Raw genomic sequence first — 19,980 nt, forward strand, 5'->3', positions numbered from 1 at the left:
GCGATATAATGAATATATTTGTAACTGCTATAAAGAAGTTCAGAAAAGGTTTGTTTATATATCTTTTCTTTTATTTTTCCTGTCTACACTGTATTTTCTACTTCTTTTATCTTTCTTTCCTTTTTAATTTCACTCTATATAATTTCATGTTTATCTTTTATTTATGTGAAAATCTTTAATAAAAAATATTTTAAAAACACACACACAATGTGCATTTACCAAGGAAAGACAGCAGGCATGGCAACTGGATAAAACAACACTTACTATCTGATAGGAGTCATCAGTAATGTCGCTGGAACTTAAGGAGAAGATTGCCCCTCTGGCTCCCACATATAGAATTCCCTTCTCCTCTTCCAGCAGGAGGGTGGTGTAATTCTGGGCATGGCTGCTAAAGTGCCTTGCATGCTTCAAAGCTGGGGAGAAAAAGAAAGAACTTCTATAAACAAGAATACAGAGAAATTTGAGACCTTAAAGCGCTATTGATATCTTCAGTATTATATTGCTAGACTATAAGTAAACCAACCAGGCAGGAATTATCATGGAGGAAACAAATTAATTCTTATAAAACCCTTCCTGGATTTTCAAATGCCATCCAAAATATGCATAATATTTTTCAAATAGATTTTTAGATATAGACTTAAGAAATGTAGATTAGTTGCCAGTTTACTTCTAGGTGCAAGTCAAGGTGCTGGTTATGACTTAACCTAAATCCCAACATAGCACAGAGCCCAGTTATTCGAGGGACTGCTTATTTGCCATAGTATCTACCTGTCAAATTCAAGCTGACAAGATTGGTGCACCCTGGATTTCTTCTTTTTTTAATTATATTTTATTAATTTTTTTAATTACAAAAAAAAGAGGAAAAAAAAGTGCTTTAACCTAAAAGTGAAAAAATACAACAACAAAAGAAAGTTAATATATCATTATAATAGTACACAGTTCCAATTCTATATATGCTTATCTAATACAAACATTATTCAAGTACATATATATTTCTAATATAGTTATGAGACTTTCCTGTTTTTATTTAAACCCAGTGTATTTTGTATAAATGACTCCCACATTTCATTATACGTGTCCATACAAAGTCTAAGTCTATAGGCCATCTGCTCAAAAGTAGCAAGGTCTTCAATCCACTGACTAAATGGGGCCATACATTTATCTTTCCAATGTTGCGATATCAGCCTTTTGGCCATAGTAAGGGCACAGAGAATCCATTTACATTGTCCAGTTGTCAAGTTCAATGTACTAGGTATACACTTCAAAAGGATATTATTCTCTGAAAATTTTAGCTTTTGTCGTACAATTGTATTTATATAGTCCAGTACTTTCTCCCAAAACTTAGTAAGTATAGGACACTGTAAAAACATATGTCTTAAAGAGGCATTGTCCTTATTACATCTCCAACAAAATACTGTTTTTGACAATCCTTTTCTATACAGACGTAGTGGAGTCCAATAAATTCTAAATATTATTTTTTGTTGCATAAGTCATAATTTAAGGTCCATTGACACTCTTGGTATAGAAGTTAAGATACTCTCCCATTGTCTAGGCAATATAGAAACCTCTAATTCTTTATTCCACTCATCCCTTAGCATCTGCATATCAAATTGATTTATTGATAACAAAAGGATTTCTTCAAACAATGTCATTATCAGGACAGTATGTTTAGCTCAACAAGGGGAGACATGATAGCAGTCTTCCAATACTCAAAGGGCTGCCACAGGGAAGAGGGTGTCAATTTATTCTCCATACCACCTGAGGGTAGGACAAGAAGCAATGGGTGGAAGCTCGTCAGAGGGAGATCCAACCTGGAAATAAGGAGGAATTTCCTGACAGTGAGAACTATTAAGCAGTGGAACAGCTTGCCTCCCAGAGTTGTGGGTGTTCCATCACTGGAGGTTTTCAAGAAAAGATTGGACAATCATTTGTCTGAGATGGATGAGGGCTTCTGCCTTGGGCAGAAGTTGGACTAGAAGACCTCCAAGATCCCTTCCAATCCTATCATTCTAGGACCCAAGGAGCAGAACTTTTTTGTCACAGTGCCTGCCCTCTGGAATGGGGTCCCCCCTGAGATCCGGATGGCTTTCACCCTGCTGGTGTTCTGGACAGCCATAATGACCTGATGTTTTGCCTGATGCAACTCTGAACAATTATCTTAAGCATCATATAAAGCTCCAAGACATCACAAACAACTACTGAGTTTTAAAGTGCAGGTACTATTGGAGTCAGTCCTCTGAATAAGCTTTTCCAAGAACTTGTAATCACTCAGCAGGTATCCAACAGCTCAACACAACCAAATAAGGGCTCTGATGACTCATCTCACACAGACACTCACCAGACTCAAGAATTATCGCTCACAAACATTTCCGTTCATATGTTTTTTAAACAGTTTTATTGATTTTGTAAGTTTTCTCTTATAAATGATTCCTCTCCACTTTATGTCCCTGTTATTGAAAGGAAAAAGCTTATAAACCTTCAAGTAAATAAATACAAAGCTTCAAAGAGATATTGACAGGTTAATCTAAGTCTTTGCATCAAAATAACAAAAAGGCTTGTGGTATCACAGCAATTAATACATTTATTACTCCTTAAGGTTTTGCAGATCACTTTATCAGCTGCACTGAGTAGAGTCCTAAGAAAGCAGTATTACAGATATAGACAGGCAGGCACAGATATACCTACACAAGAGCTGCTGGGGGTGGGGAGTGAAAGGAAGGGGAATGGTGGAAGGAGAGGTGAGAGACAAAATAGACAATGACTATTAACAACACGGTAGTTAGGTGTGACACAAACATTTTTGCATTAATGAGCTGGTTAACTGCATGACTAAAGGTTGCTGTTTAATGTGTAAGAAATGGTGCTAAATTTTCTAATAAATTGTAAATCAGCTGTTTTATAATTAAATTGATCTTTTTTCATTCCTTTGCTCAATTAGTGATAGCATATCCAGGGGAGCTGAGAAGTTTTCTTATTGGTCTTTGGATGTTGCCATTTCTGATACCAGATTTATGCCACTGATTCTTTTATACAGAGTATGGCCAATTGTCCAGTGTCAAGTGTCATGGGATAATGCCAACAGAGGACCACATATATCATCCTGGAGGAAGAGCAAGTGCACATTCCCTGATGTGGGAGTGTTCTTAGATTTGATGATAAAGTTGCCAGAAGAGATGAAGGAGTTGGCATCTAGGTCTGGAACAGGATTTGAGTCCCATGTCTGTACCCTTGTGGTGTTTTCTGCTGTGGATTAATACTTGTTCTAGGCTGGGTAAATGTCTGTAAACAAATACAAGCTTACCACCTAAAGACTTTGAAAGGAAAGCATCACCATCCAGGATGGGCTGTTGATCACAGATAATATATTTGAGTTACTTTGGCCTGCCCATAAATATGTTGTTTCCTAGATCATCTCAATCACTAAAAGTGCAATCTTACGCATATCTGTCTTGCTGCCAGGAAATGGTTACAGGATTACAGTGTAAAGAAATGAAACAGCTTTTCATATGCTTTGCTATTTCTAAAGAAAAACACTACAATGATTCAAAAATCTGAATGGATGATTACACATGAGAAAGGAATGGAGGCCAATTAGTGGCTTGGAATGGTTATTATTTTGCAGCACAACTTACTTCATAGGATTGCTGTGAGGATAATAATAGGGGAGACCAATATGTGTGCTGCCTTGAACTCCAAGTAGAAAGACAGAATATGTGAAATAATACATATAATTCCTAAATCCTAAATTAAGAGAAAATGTGATTTAAATAATGATGCATAGACTTTATCATGAAATGATTTGTTTTTACTCAGATAAAATCAAATCCCATAATGCTTGATATTCCCTTGCAGAAGTGTTGCAGTTTTGCTACCTTCAATAGCTACTCTATTTATCCTTAATTGGGAGTAAATTCTATAGAACTTAGTAAGACTTACTTGTAAGCAGGTTCACCCATTGTTAACCATGATTTGACTAATCCATGATGGCTAGCTTCAAAACGAAGACAATGCTTCAAACCATCTACACCATTGGCTTAGCATGAAACATGAGGCCAATTTTAAAAGTGACATGACCTGGCTTACAACATTAATTTAAATAAACACCTTATTTATTTATGAAGACCACCCTTTGCTAAAAAAAAGTGGGTCTTCCAGTAGCATTCATAAAAATCAATTTAAAAAAAGCATCACCTGCTCACACCCTTACAATCCAAAAGGAAAAAGGAACATGGTTCCAAAAAGACAAGCAAAACCAATAATTGCTATAAAGTTAATAGTATTTAGACTACTGCAACGTGGCTGCAAAAATACAGATGGCCACTAGGTAGAAGCAAAGAGTTTTCCATATCTCCTTGCTGCTATGTAGTAATCATCTAGATTTTTGTAGCCTAAATATGGTAGCTCTAATAATATTTCTTATTTGACCAGATGGAACAGAAACTATTAAAAATGGGAAGGAGCTGATATCTAATGATGGGCAGAAGCCATGGTTGTTTTCCATTTTCTGGAGGGAGAATCTGATAAAGCTGGTCTCTTACCAAAGCTTTATTTAACAATAAGCTATCAAAGCTTGCATTGCTATTGGTGTTCCCAGTGCAATGATCCCAATTTTGCATGGGTCAAAATTTACTGATTGGTCATTTTTATTCTTTCCTACCAAATAAAGTGTCGGGGAGAAATTATGTGAAAAGGTGGATCTCTCCATCTACCAATCAGTTAGCACAATGAATCTTTAAACTGAACTGAACAGAACAGGATGAGATTTGGTGTGAAGGGAGAAGCCAGCAAAAAATAGGTTAAATTCAGAAAAAAACAAAATCCTGAAAAATTTCCCCGTTGGGCAATAACTCAGAATGTTGTTGTCTACCTGTTCTAAGCTCCTCCCAGTCACTGACCTGGAGTGAACTGTTATTAAGGACTTGGAAAGAATTCCAGAAGTCATGTTTGACTTGGTTTCCTTATCTTTTTGGTTATCTACTTTAATAGTTAAAGTCACCAATTCAGGGATCAATATTTTTAGTTGATTTTTAAGTTTCTCCAATTGATTGCAATCAGTTTTGTGAGTTTTGTTCCACCTCCAGTTGTATCATGTAACCATAGCAACCTTTGCCCAAGGACAGAGATTAACACAGTTTTTTTTTTCTAGTAGAATGATGGCAATCTCTAGTAGATCTTGATTCTTTTAATATGATTTCTTTTTTCCTACCTACATGACTTTTTAAATGTTTGTTTAACTTGCTCTGTGAATTCAGCTAATAACAGCATGCAAACTATGGCTTATGGCTTAGCATACACATGTAAACTCACTCAACTATGGTTTATTAATTAGTGCACAGTGTGAAGCCAGCTATTATGAAGTTTCTATTGATCCAATGAACTCTTTCTGTCTTCTGAAGATAAGCTATGAATTCTAAATCAATGTTAACCATGCTGCAGCAACTATTAATCTTGAGAGGTCTCTCTCCTTTCTTCAGAGTCAACGAAACTCGTAAGACAGAAATCTAACTAAACTATTCCTAAAGTGAGGACCCAATACTAATGTAGGGACAATACTCAGATTAGGTACCAGCAAGAACATGCTTTAGGCTATTAGGTGCTGAGTCCCAGAGAGCCTGATCTTCTTCTACATAGTGCAGATACTCATAAAATAGATGAAGTTAAGTTTCAGAGGAGCAAATAAGAATAAGAGAGAAGTAGGAGTTTAGCTGATATCATGCTGAAAACAAAATCCAAAACAAAAGATACTCAAGCAACCAAACTTAGGTCAATATTCAAGACAATGGGCAGAAAAGAGGAACAAGAACTAAGCAAATTCCTTATTCTAGAAATAAGCTGTTTCAAGTTGAGATCATTCTGACACTTGATCTTGAAAGGGCTAGGATTAGCCCTTGGAGAACAGCCTTGATGTGAAACCTCAGTCTGTCAGGCTCACAACAGGACTGAACACCAATAGCATACCAGGATGGCAACTGAACTTGGCTCAGTGTATGTATGTACTGTATGTATGTATGTATGTATGTATGTTCATGACATCCTACATTTCAACTTTCCTCAACTTGGCTCTTCCTGATGGGTTAGACTAAATCCCATTATCTCCAGCACAGATGGATGATGGCTGTGAATTATAGCAGCTATGGCCCTACACTGCAAGGCACCAGGTTGAGGAAAAGCCCTCAAATTTCTCTTTTCTGCAGGCATTAAATAAGAGTTGCATAGATGGGCAGCATACTTACTGAATTTTGGCTTAGCCACTCTGGAGGGCTATGTTTTGTGGCAGCCTTTCAAAACCTGGTACCCTCCAGGTGGGGCTACAATTCCCATACCATATGGGGTATGGTAGCAGTGATGGGGTTATAGTCCTATGCATCTTTAGGATATTAGATTAAGAATGTTGTTCTCTACAATATGAATAAAAATTAATCAAGAGGTGGTTCTTCCTTCATATCAAGGCTGTGCTTTTCAACTGGAAATGTGAGCTTTCAGAAACCTTCAGTGTGTGGGTGGGTGAATGAAAGAAAGATAAAATAACTGAATCAGTATCTGATTGCCTTAGAAGATAACGCCCCATTTCCTAGGACAACATCGGAAGAAACATTAAACTGTATAAAATATACTAAGGTCAAACCCAACAGAATTTAATCCTAATTTAACCTGCAAGGCAAAATAGATTGAACTTCTTCCAATGATATTAAATCATATTGCTTTTAACAAAAGCACCTCTTTTTGACAGAAAACAGTAAATTATCTGCATACCAGCTGCTATTATAGAAGAACAGAAAACATCTGTGAGAACTATGAATACAAATTTTGCTTATAACACAAACTCTTTTGTTCAATTATAGATGTGTATAGATGTGAAAGTAATACTTCTCAACAATCATTTTGGGCCTCCTCTTCATAGAAAGGAAAGAAAACTCCCTTGAGAGAAACGAGAAAGAAACAATAATCTTGATTGGGACACAAAAGCCCCTGGGTGCCAGCTACCTGGATGGTATGTGCTATTTATATCACCTAATGTAACCTCCTTCTTCTCAGGCTCTCATCAGAAGGCAGCTCAGACCAGGACTGGCAGGATAGGAAATCATTTGAAATCAGGTATGATTTTTAAAAAAACTCCCCAGACTAGCCTCCATCTGTGAGCTTTCCAAATAATTCCAAAAATACTTTCACAAATGTAAAACAGTATTTATTGGAAAGGAAGAACTTCTCCATCCCCCACCAATACATAAGCTTCTGACACTTATACTGTAATGAGAGACATGAGAAATGCCTTGGGCAAGCAAGACAACCCTGCACAAATTACTGGAAGTTAGTTAACAAAGATTGGATGCCATGTATTAGTTCACCAGTATCACTGATACAATGTTGATGGAAATTTCCTAACATGTGGGGTGTGGAATTCAAACCATTTTGAAATAGTTTGCCTGATATATAAAACTAGAAACATCTAGTTCAGAAATGGGGAATTTGTGGCTTCCAGATATTACTGTTTTACAACTTTCAGCAGCTGCAGCCAACATGGCCAATGCTAAGAGTAATAGTAGCTATAGTTCAGTAACATCTGCAAGGTCACTTTCCCACCACTAACCTAGATGCAGCCTTAGTGGAGAATCACATTGTTCTAAGATTCTACACTATCCTTCTAATCTGATGCCTTTCAGATATGTTCAATCACGTTAACAATTCTAAGCTAACATGGCCTTGGACCATTTTACCTAGGAATTCTATGAACTGGTCTAACATATGAGAAGGGTACCAATCTAAGAAGGTGCTCCAAATAACATACTGCTTATGAAAACACCAATTCTGCTCATGTACATGTACTGTAGCAGATACAAATGACATGTAAATAGAGAAGACAGTCTGAATGCACCAAATCACTACAAATTACGTTTATGTACTGTAACTTGATGACTCTTCCTGCCTTCCTAGATCAAATACATTTTCTGAGCAAAGCTCAAACACTCGAGAGACACCTTGTTGCTGCTGCAGTCCTAACGAAGGGGAATCAGATCATAACGGATGGTAGATACCTGCCTTTGAAATGTCATTGCTGCACCACAGTGCAGAGCTGCAGGATGAGTCTCAGCAGAGAGAACTGTAGCACTAACACTCCTTCCACCCAAGAGAACGTTAGTTCTAATTGTGAAAGAGAACATGATTCAAGGCCAGCAATTAACCTCATAGGTCCCCTGAGGTGCCATGAAGATAGGTGACATTCACATTGGATGGTCTGCTAGATGCCCTTCCCTGGCTATTTTCTCAGTCGTTCTTCTCAAGGTTGCTCAGACTTACTAAATCTGTTGATCAGGATCATTATTCCATTACTAAAACTTCTGGAAGACATTTCAATTGTGTTTTTTACTTGGAGAAATTTGCACATACATAAAACTGTGTTTCTTACAAATAACAGAACTTTGGGCCATTTAATGACTTCTGGATAGTAATTATAAAATACTGCCAATATGAATGTCAGTAACTGTACCACAGACAATGCTGAGAAATCAAGGTTGAAATTAAGGCTCGTGAAGAGAGACTGAGGGTTTTGCCATTGTATGACCAAATGTCCCCTGGTGACATCTTTATCCTGCCACATCCCCATGACATTGCCTTCATCTCATCTTCAGCCCATGCAGGAGATATCTTTATGTTGTGGTGGGCTGTGCTGGTAGTAATTTCCACTTAAATCAACAGCAACCAGCAGCAATTTCGGGACACATTTAGAATGTGTTGCACTTCACTGCCTATGCTGGTAGCCCCAATTCTTTGCTTTACAGGGGGTGGGGGGAGGAAGAGGGGGGACAGGAGGAGAGCAGAGCCAGCTGCCACCACGTCTAGCAGTTCCCTGTAGCTGTTGAATTGCCTGATCAGGGAGCTGTGGGGTGAAGTGGGTTTGAGCTGAGCTGGGCAGCTCCCCTACTTCCCAACCAGTAGAGAGGGAAAGGTAACTTCCTCAAAACCAGCAAGAAAGCCAGCTCTCCCATTTTACCACACAGCTCCTGAAACCACCGATCAGTTACAAAGTTCTGTCTTTCACTAAACCACCACTTTTCAAGGAATCTGCTATTTCCCTGCCTTCCCTTGCTTCTATTAAATTCAGAGGAAAGATATTGGTGCCCTTCCTTCAACATACCTAAACCAATCAAATATCCTTACCAGTAGTTTTGGCAACCCAGAATCAGACTGGGTCAAAAACCACCATTTTGGGCAAACAGAATCACCATACTTTTTTCTTGGAGGACTAAATGTGCAAAATATGACTATGATTTGATATTCCCCCAACACAGCTGATTGGATGGAATTTAATCCTTGGCAATAGTGAGCCTATTTGGGATTACTTTTAACCTCCTTGTGGTTTAGTTGACTGAATCAACTGACTCCTTTTTAACGTTCCCACAATTCACTGACCCAAATATGCATGTTTTAGGAACAAGACCATTATTAGGGAACGCTTCCCATGAGGTTATTTCAGAATAGCTAGCCAGGAAGCCTCCAAAGTTGGAAAAATATGCAGTAGATGCATTATCGCTTGTCACCTCACTACAATAGCCGAAAACAACCAAAAATAATTTTGCAGTACCCTGAGAATGAGATTACATCATTGGTTTCCAACATTCTTAGAACTGGTGGCACCATTTGCAATTTTGGGAACCTGTTGGTCCTCTCACACAATGGCTTCTGGAGAGTCTTCCCAATCACAAAATGGCTGCCACAGGGGGCATACCCACCCACAAGATACCTATTGATCCGAAAGCAACCTGCCATCCCCTCTACCCTGCTTTCAGTGGGATGGTCCCTACTAGGGTTGTGCAAATCTTTCAAAAGGAGGGTGGTGCAATGTGTAGGGGGACATACCAAGCATCTTTCTTCCAATCATTAAAGCAGCTGTGTCTTTTCCCCAGCTTTTCCAACTGCTTCTTAAGCTGCTCTTATCTATCTTCACCCATGTCTGCATGCACAGCCAGTTTGCTTTCTTTTGCCTTTTCCAGGCACAGATAGGCAGCCAGGAGGCTAGAAAAAGCTGCTTCAATAATTCAAAAAGATGTTTGGTATGCACTCCTGAACATCACAAGTATATTTTTCAACAGATGTGTAGTTCCCTAGTCCCCAAAACCCTTGTTTAATGTTGTGCTTTTTAGTAAATGGCATCCTTTCAAAGTTCTAAGCTATAAAAAAAAAAAAATCTTAGAGATCCATTGAAAATAGGCAGCATTAAAAAAAGTTTTAAAATATACCTAAAGCTGGGACAGCAGATAGGCTGTCAGATCCCAGAGAGATATTTGTAGGTATGCTGAGCACACTGAGGACCCAGAGATAGAAAAAGAGAAGAACTTTTGCAAGTGAAAAAGCATTTTAGGAACTGAAAGATTTATTTCAACACAGTAAAGAGAAGCAGGCACCTTAAAACAAAGAAATGTCACAGTCTTGTCTGAACAACTATGTTTAAAAAGGAAAAACTATTTGCAGCTGGAAGTTTGTAGGATCCAGTAGGAAGAGATTTCTCTACTGCAATAAATTATATCTTTCCTCCATATTCTTTCTCTCACATAAGCAGAAGGGATCCACTAAAATTAGTTGCAGATCAATAGGTGCTGTAGTGTTTGTGTTATGATTATAGTATCATGCCAAATAGAGAGTGCTTCTCAAGTTCATTCTTGCACACACAAGAGGCCAGCAGGAGTTGCTATTCTCCCTCTTCCTAAACAGGCCATACACTGCTCTAGCCCTTGGGCAAAGCCATGAAATATTATGGAGCCCAGGAATCCAACTGGAATTTCCTCGATGTGCTAGAAAGCCAATTCTACAAGGTATTTGTCCATTTCTGCAGCTAGTAATATGCAACAGATAATATGCAGCTAAGAATCACAAGGATCCTCCCATGCAAATAAAACCCCAAGATGCAGCTGCTCTCTATGAAAAACATGTCTTGATACACAATAAATAGTTCAGTTGGAAGCTGGGCGAAATCCTACTTTAGCCCTGGACTGAAGTAGCTTTTCTTCTATTTGTATAAAGCAGAAATTATATGCTTTCTTGTAAGAGAGTTTTGCAGACATAAGGGATAAAGACAGTTGTTTATATTTTTATAAGCTAGTCTAGTGCACACAAAACCCTGACATGGAAAAAAGCTGACCAATCTAAACTGAATTAACTTCCAGTTAAAGCATACACTGTAGGACCAAAGTATAAATTATCCACACTGTTTGATTACAATATTTTATTTCATTTTCAGAGACAGCAAGAGGCATATCCTCAGGTGATATTAACTTTGTACCATCTCATGCAAAAATTAAATCCAGATGGCATTTCAACAAGATGAAAAAAATAGATCAACTCCTATCTCTCCAACTACCTCACTGCTCTGAACTTCCATTATCCTGTGTGATCTGATGTAAACTAAAATATCTTTAAATATTTTTTTAGTGAAGCTTCCCCAAAGTGTTGCAATCAATCTTACTGATAGTACCCAATTGGAAAAGGCAGTTTTGCAGAAGAGAAGTCCAAGAATGTAAGTCTCAGCGTGAGGTGGGAGGAGAGGGATACAGGGATATATATGTCCTAGATATATGCCTGTTTAATCCATCACCATTTAAAAGAGGTTTTCTTTTATCATTAGTAATGACAAGAATAACAAAGGAAGATGCAAAAAGGAATTTAATCTCTATTTTCTAAGTAACTAGAATGTCGGCTTCCACATACAAGTAGTCCTCATTTAGTGACCACAATTGGGACCAGCAATACGGTTATTAAGCGAAGTGATCACTAAGTGAAACTATGACTGTGCTTATGATCTTACTTCAGTTTTCGTTTGCCTTACAGACCTGCGAAGGTCACAAATGCAAGGATCGGTCATAAAGTTACTTTTTCATCACTGTCATAATTTCGAATAATTGCTAAACAAGGCAGTCATTTAACGAGGACTACCTGTATTCATATACTCCTTTCAGAAATTTTTCTTTTCTACAATTTGGGACACCCACAAAACTGTTTATTCTTGAACATATTGCAAACAACCTGTATTAAATGCACTGATGAACATTCTCCTTGGAAATATTCTTCCTGCCATCTTTCTTATGAGTATTTCCTTGAAGAAGAGCTCTGTGCAGTTCTTAAGCATGCACACTCTCAGCAGAAGCAGCTGGAACAGAAGGAATAGACTGCTTCCTTATATTTTTGCTGGGGTGGCACTGAGATGCAGCAGGCATGACTCAATGTCATTCTCCTGCTAATCTTTTAACTCAGCCTTTTGAAACAGCAGCATAGGCATACATCCTTTTGCGCTTCAGGGGAGCTGGATGGCTTCCTTACTGTAAAAGCAAGTACGCCTCTGATGAAAAAACAAATACTCTGCCCTCTGCCTACAGCAAAGGAGGAACATGGCTACAGGGCAAGTTAAAAGCTTCCAGTATATCGGTTAGCCAGAACAAAGGGATTCATACATTACCCAGGGCATGCAATGCAGCTGGCAGTGTTAGATTTTTAGAGAACAGTCCCAGAACATGAAAGGAATTGAAAAGGGTTTGCTTTCTTCTGTAAAATAGAGCAGAAGTGGGGGCCTTCGTTGAACAAAACTAACTTCTTGAGAATGTTATAGCAAATGCATTGTTTTATAATATTTTGCATCTACAAAATGGCTCAGAAGATATTATGGAACGGAGCACAAATTCACCCTATCAAAAAACCAAGGACCTTTTCTTACCTGCACTTAACCATGGCAACCTCTTTTTTCTGCCATGTTCCCATGACACTGCCTTCACTTCATCCTAAGCTCATGAGAAACAAGCTTAAGTCATCCATAGCTGCACCAGTGTTAAAACGGTGTTTCTCCCCCTTATTCTCAAAGCGCCTAGGGATAGCTTCAAAATGTGTAAACTCTGTCTGGTTTTGTCATCTGCTACAGTCTTGGAAGGAATTCAGGTGAATTAAAACAGAGGCAGCAGAAGCAGGATAAGGATCAGCAATGGGGAGAGCAGATTTTCTGCCAACTTGAGGGTGGATGGAGAACATGTCAGCTCTGCAATAGGGAAAGGCCACATTTTTTTACTAGAACTCCTCACAAATCCAAACTTAACCAAGGACTGCTTTCCTGTTTTAATGGAATTTCTAGAGGTGGCACATTATTTTTTATCCCTGAATGCTAGGAGTACCATTAACACTGACCACAGCTAACATTCCCTATACAGTACAGAACAGCTTTAGTCCAGAAGCTACTCATCTCATGGCTGAAACAACTGGCCGACTCTTGGTTTTCTTTCTTTTCTTTTGATTTTTGTAGTATTTTTATCTGATGAATAATTCTCAAGACCTGAAAACTTGCAAGCTTATTTTTATCAGTTGGATTGGTGTTAATAGAAACCCTTCTATGGATTTCAGGATTTTTTGTTATGAATGAACTCAGCTATTATTGTAGGTTATTCTTTTTCAGAAGCAAAGGGTGTGTGTTCCATTTGGAAAGAATAATTAATACATGCCAGATTTGTTTCTGGAGATCCCTAGAACTATTCTCATAAATGTGATGAAAGTAATCTCCACCATCACCATTACAATTACCCTTAGGAAAATAATCTGTGACAGGTGCCAAAGGAGTGGGGCAATTTTTGATGAAATCTTGATTATAACAGGAAGAGTTAAAACATACCTTTGGAATTAAACTTTGTTTTTAAAAAATGCTCACATACCTGACACAGCAGTATCTTACTACAATACACTGAACCACAAGTTAACTGGCTACTATATGAGCTACAAAAATCCAGATAAGTATTAGAGGGCAGCAGAGAGATACCAAAAATTCTATTGCTTGCCATTTAGTGATCATCTAAAGACTGGCAAGCCATATGGAATCCCTAAATTAACCACCAAATGTAGATTCACCCAACATCCTAGGATAAAATGTGGTTGGCTAATTTGTAGTTAGTGTGCCATATGAATACAGCCACAAAGTACCAGAGATTAAGAGGTTCCCTATCTGGGCCAATGGGGCAAGAATTTATTACCACCCTTTAATCACAGTCCATTCTTGGTCTATATAGTATTGCATCAACTCTCCAATGTTTCTCCTTTTCCTCTTCTGCTAAACATAGTTTCCATGAAATGCTTTTCACTATGGAACTATGTTCAACACTTACAGTTTTTAGGCAAACCTTTCCCAACACTTCCTCATATTTGTATAATGAGAGGTAGGGATGATTAAGGTTCAGAGAAATCTCCCATCAGACTGGTTTTACAGTATCTCAGCTTGCTTTCAGTCACAGCATGGAAAGGAAAATTCCCCTCTGTGGAAGCTTTCACTCTGGCCACCTTCACTATGCTTTCCCTTTGTATTGGATGAAAATTAACACTACTTTTGCACAATTCAGTGCACTCAAGGGTTCATCAATTTGTTCCCTTCAGCCTCTGTCTACCTCTTTCATCTTGACATCTGAATAGCCTTATGTTAGGGAAGGTCAGAGGATTATGAGACCCTAGTCAGTATAAACGCTGTTGGGTTGAAGAAATATACTACACAGGAGACACCCAAGTCATATATGAATGTTATTCTTCATTGGAAGAGCTCCTTTTAGCCATGGCTGGGTTCTGGTCTTTGCTTCCATTTAGCAGATCAGCCTTTCTATTCTAAGAAGAATTAAGAGTATTGTTTTATTTTGTGGTGCACCTGAATCTTTGTGCTGCCTTTTCACCCACTACTAATAGCAGGAAATACGCGCTACTGTACACCAAAGCAATGACACATAGCCCACATTTCAGAAGACTCTGAAGGAAAAGAACAGGGATCCTGCATACAGAACAAGTTGCTATATTCAATGTGCACACATCCCATTATTTCTGTAACTATTTATGGACTAGCTAATGGCGTAAGGATCCCCTGATAACTAGAACAAATAATTACACTACACAGAACTGGGCAACCTGAATGTGGGCAACAGGGTACACTTCAGATTCTTACAAGTCAAGCTTTTATTTGAAAGAAGTTCAGAACACTTTTTTATTTGCCCAGCTGTTAGTGCTTCCAGGTCAGGGAAAACACATTTCAATCTTAAAGGAAAGTTGCTTTGGGGGTCAGCATGAAAAGGAAAAAGGCTGTTTAATGGATCCCCCAACTGGACACTTTTTGAGTTCCAGAGTACAGTGGCACCTCTACTTACGAACGCCCCTACTTACGAAATTTTCAAGATATGATCAGCTCCGGCCCCAAAAATTTATCTCTACTTACAAACTCGCCTCGACTTACGAGCCATTTTCCGCCTGTGCCACGTGGTCCACGGCCATTTTCCCGCCCGTGCCACGTGGTCCGCGGCCATTTTCCGCCCGTTCCATGTGGTCCGCGGCCATTTTCCCGCCCATTCCACGTGGTCCGCGGCCATTTTCCGCCCGTTCCATGTGGTCCGCAGCCATTTTCCGCCCGTTCCACGTGGTCCACGGCCATTTTCAACCCATTCCATGTGGTCCGCGGCCATTTTCCACCCGTTCCACATGGTCCGCGGCCATTTTTTCCACCCTGCCGCATGGTCAGCGGCTGTTTTTCCACCCCTGACGCGTGGTCCGCGGACGCCGGAACGGATTAACAGTAATTACATTGAACCTTATGGGAAAATTTACTTCGACTTGCGACCAACTCGACTTGCGATCAGAGTCACGGAACGGATTAAGTTCGTAAGTAGAGGTACCACTCTATTTGATTATTTTATAGGAAAATGGTTGGGTGCTTTAAAAAAATGGTTAGCTCAGGAGGTGGGGAGTGGACTTTATAAAAGAGGATACCTAAATCCCAAATATATGCAGCTGGACTTCTTTGTATGGCAAGGAATCTATAGCTTGATTGCATTACTAAACATTAGGATGTTATGTTCTATGTCTGCTAGACTTTAATTTTTATTTCAAAGGGACTTTGTAGGTTTCCAGAAAAAGACTGTAACCCCAAAAGTTAAACAATTACTTTATTAGATTATTTCTATTGTATATATATCATACCAATTCCTCTGCAATTTTATTTTTTTAACCAATATATCACAACAGGTTCTGACAGCAATTTGTGTCAGCAATTCCCCACACTTAGTCAGTTTATTACATAGTACAGTAGTAAATGAAAACATTTATGTAAATTAATCTTGGCTACAATGAGAAGTATTCATAGCATAAGTTAAATGTTATACGTTATTTGCCAGTCTTACAGGGAATCTTCTCATTAATATATCTACAAATATAAACATATTTTGGCTCAAATATTTTGCTGCCTCACTCTGGTTTGACAACTGTCAATGCCAAATGTATTTCTCTCTTCCACAGTATACACCCATTTCAGTTTTCCCATTCCTAATGTTCTGTAGCTATGGATCGCTATCATAGCAATCAGGTCAATTATGATTGTTCTAATCAGGATTTATTCCAAACTATGACTTGAAACTTACTTTGTACAAATTCCTTGTTAGTGGTAACCAAACAATTTATTATGTTGAAGACCTCCAAGATCTCTTTCCCAAAGAGCTACCACAAGAGCCAGATTTGGATTCGCAGTTCAGAATGGATACTTCCTCTAGAAAATTGCCCCCATAAGCTTCCATTACCAGCAAAGAGCACTGATAGATGGTTTTCGCTTCTTTTGCTACGACAACTGTGGTCCCAGGGGCTGAGAAGAATAGGCATTGATGCTATAGCTGGTGCATAACTAGGGATTAAATGAGTCATCCACATATCCCTGCAGGATATACCCTTGAGTGAAACTAGGGACTCCTGCATCATTTTAGTTTTGCCCATAACATGAATGTCATTAAAAGTCAGAGCAGACTGAATCTTTCTTTACATAAGCTGGGAGATGGGAATTGATGCAAAGCCTATAGTCTCCAACTGCATTCAGGCAACATTAATCCAAATGGAGCTAGCAATTCTCAGGGGTAAATTTAACCATTGTAGGGAGCTTATGGAGAGCAAGTCTGCCTATCCCAAAATAAAGCAAGAGAAATTCATCTAGGTTAGTTGATTATTTCTCCCTTGTGGAGTTGTCCTAGACCACATCTGCAGTGTTGAAATGTTTCCTGGATTTGCACTACCTTTATCCAAAGTTAATTGTCCCATAATTAATCAAGCATTACAGACTTTTGGGCAATATGATATCAGAATAAAGCAGTGCATTGGTCTGGAAAGCCAATTATTAAGAGCTGAAAAAGAACAAGCTGAAGAAAGTGACCATGGATTGGATCTAAATGCTCTCTCTTTACTGAACTCCCAACGTAACTGGGAAATAATTGAAGAGATGCTTTGGCCTTGTGACTATTCAAAATATGCTACAGTCCAAAGCAAACATTTACAGCTTGTTAACAAAAGGTCAACATTTGTCTATATAGCAAGGCCATGTATATTTGCAAAATGATTTGGAAAATGTGCTTCAGACTTTACATGAGCACACCATCTTTCTGTTATTCATTAAAGAAGACCAACCTTTTTCAGGTTTCCATGCAAGCTTGAAAAAAGGCACTGCTACTTGTTCTGTCAGCTGCTTGGAAAAAGATGTGGCTGCTTTAACTATCTGAAAAGAGGTGCTTTCAGTTAGCAAGTATTTGGTAGCACCTCTTTTAAAGGATTTATCCTAACTTTACCTTTTGTTTTACAATCAATTACTGATTTTAATACTACATATATTTTCAAAAGCTGGTATATGTTTTATTCTTCCGCTGTGCTCTATGTTTTATATATATTTTTTGCCTTAGAGCAATGCTTTTAATTGTTAAAATTTACCTGTTGTGAATCGCCTGGAACTCTGGAGATAATAGGCAGAAAACACATTGTTTAAATAAATAAGGAAATCCTATTGAAGAGAAATGGAACATAAGAGATGATCCAGTAGAAAGGATAGGAGAGATTACAGCAGCAACTGTCAGTGCAACTACATTGTATGGTATTAATCAAGCTACATTGTACACTATTTGAATCAAGTTCTGTCCAATATAGTCTATCTCCTTTTCAGTTTTTGTCTCAATATATGGTGACTACAGACTAGATAGAGCACATACATGTCAGCTCTGCTCCTACTTTCTCCCACCTGGAAGAAACTAGAGTGTCATTTGCTTGAATGGCAGCATTCCCTTTAGTTGGGATCCCTCTCATTCAGGCTGTCTAAGTCTCAGTTAATTAAGTGAACTCTGGCACTCCCCATCAATTAGGACATGGCCACAGAGAGCTGGGAGTTATTCAAAAGCACATTAAGAGCCAAATCTTAAATAATAATCCCATATGAAGGTGCATTATCAGATAGTTATTTGAATTTTTTCTTAGAGGGTAGGGAAGAGAGATGAGAATTCAAGGTCCTGGCTATCTGCAGGCATCGATGAAACTAGTTGCCTAGGAGCTCCATAAACTAAGGTTTGATTACAAAGACAACAGCAGAACTTACCTGTTGTGTTTCTGAATCAGCCATCTGCTCTTGGCTTCCATTTGTTAATAGTAAGGACTGGAACATACTATAGCTGCATGCAGCCTGTTCAACAAAAATGATGTTTTAAGCACCTTTCTCCAGCTAGTGGCCTTTTACTGTGTTTGGCTTCAGTTCCCACAATTCCTGGTCAGTACAGTTAAGCCAGCTGGGATATTAGAGCTAGCTTCTATCACATCTTAAGATGGCAGTAAAGCACAGCCTATGGAGTTCAGTATGTCTCAGTAGAAGCAGTAGCAGCATGGAAGGATGTATTCTCTGAAGCAAGACCATCTAATATAGCTCCATTGTGGCCAAACAGATGATACTGTAGTTTGGCAATGTTGCATCCCCAGATCCTCCCAAAATTATATAAGTGTGTGCACATATACACACAAAAAATATTGGCAAATTGGCAAATTTCAGCGTTCACACAAGATCAGTAAGACCTTAGGAGACTTCAGAAATCTCATCCTGAAATCTCCCAAAACTGGGGGTCTCATGAGATTTGGAAACCAACTTATAAATACTGTTTTGACTTCTGAAAAGTCAAAACAACAATGCCTTGAACAAGTTCCCTCTTAGAATTTCAAGATAAGTAATTGTTTTCATTTCACCTCTTAATTGTGGATTTTCCCTTTGCTACTATTCCTTCTCCCCTCATATGGTTTCTCTACCTCACTTTTTGGGAATGGGCAGAAAATTAATTTAAAATGAAAACCAGTTTGGCATTTCAAGGTCAATGTAAAGGATATGTGTATATAAAACATTTAAAGGTAACTTATTTATAATGCATGCTTGATGTACTGGAATGTTCTTTTTTCTTCATTATGGGATCACAATTCATACCAAGAGAATTTACCAGATAAAATTCACCTCCTTCTGGTTCATGCTTGGCTCTATAAGCCAGCTCTACCCTACCCAATTACTGAACAAGTACCATGCATGTCCAATCAAAAATAAGCTCTACCACAGTTCAGTAAAGCTCACTCCTAAACCAATATGTATAAGGTTGTAACCAACGAAGACATACACCATAATAATCATACATGTTTATTGGAAGTAAACTGAACCTACTGAACTCAACAGGACTATTTCTGGAATAAACACAAATATGATTATTCTCTTAGGCCTTCCAATACCATTGTAGTCTTTGCTGCATGTGTTCAGTGTGGCTTACTTGCAAGTATGTATGCATAGGATACATCTAATAGAATACAACCCAGTTAGTAGTGGAATAATTTCCATCATGATTCATGGAAAGCCATTCAATTTAATGATTATACAGATATATGGACCAGTACTGAAGAAATGGTTGATACATTCTATAGATTACCCCAGTTTTAGTTCAAACACTAAAGAAGGATGTTCTAATTGGTGACTTTAATGGAAAAGTTGGAGAGGAATTAGCATTGAAATTGGTTGGAAAATTTGGACTAGGAACAATGATGTAAGATGACTGATAGACTTCTGTAAAGAAAATGGGCTGTATGTGATGAACACATTATTTCAACAACAAACTTGTCTCTACACCTAATCACTTCCATAATGAAATATATTACATCTTATGTAGCAAC

The 19,980-nt window shown here is 38.3% G+C and overlaps 1 protein-coding gene across 4 annotated transcripts in view; it reads right to left on the bottom strand.

The window, feature by feature from the left end:
* SEMA4G (semaphorin 4G) overlaps nt 1–19,980 on the bottom strand; it is a 109,223-nt gene that overhangs the window by 28,078 nt on the left and 61,165 nt on the right. For all 4 annotated transcript variants that reach the window (XM_007424932.4, XM_025164587.2, XM_015887515.3 and 1 more), the window contains one exon: nt 265–413. In XM_007424932.4, coding sequence (XP_007424994.1) covers nt 265–413 — 149 coding nt within the window. The remainder of the gene's footprint in view (nt 1–264; nt 414–19,980) is intronic.

This window comes from Python bivittatus, unplaced genomic scaffold (assembly GCF_059951505.1).
Source record: "Python bivittatus isolate LINGU-HERP-01145 unplaced genomic scaffold, Pbiv_v1 ctg000980_np1212, whole genome shotgun sequence".
Taxonomy (NCBI): Eukaryota; Metazoa; Chordata; class Lepidosauria; order Squamata; family Pythonidae; genus Python; species Python bivittatus.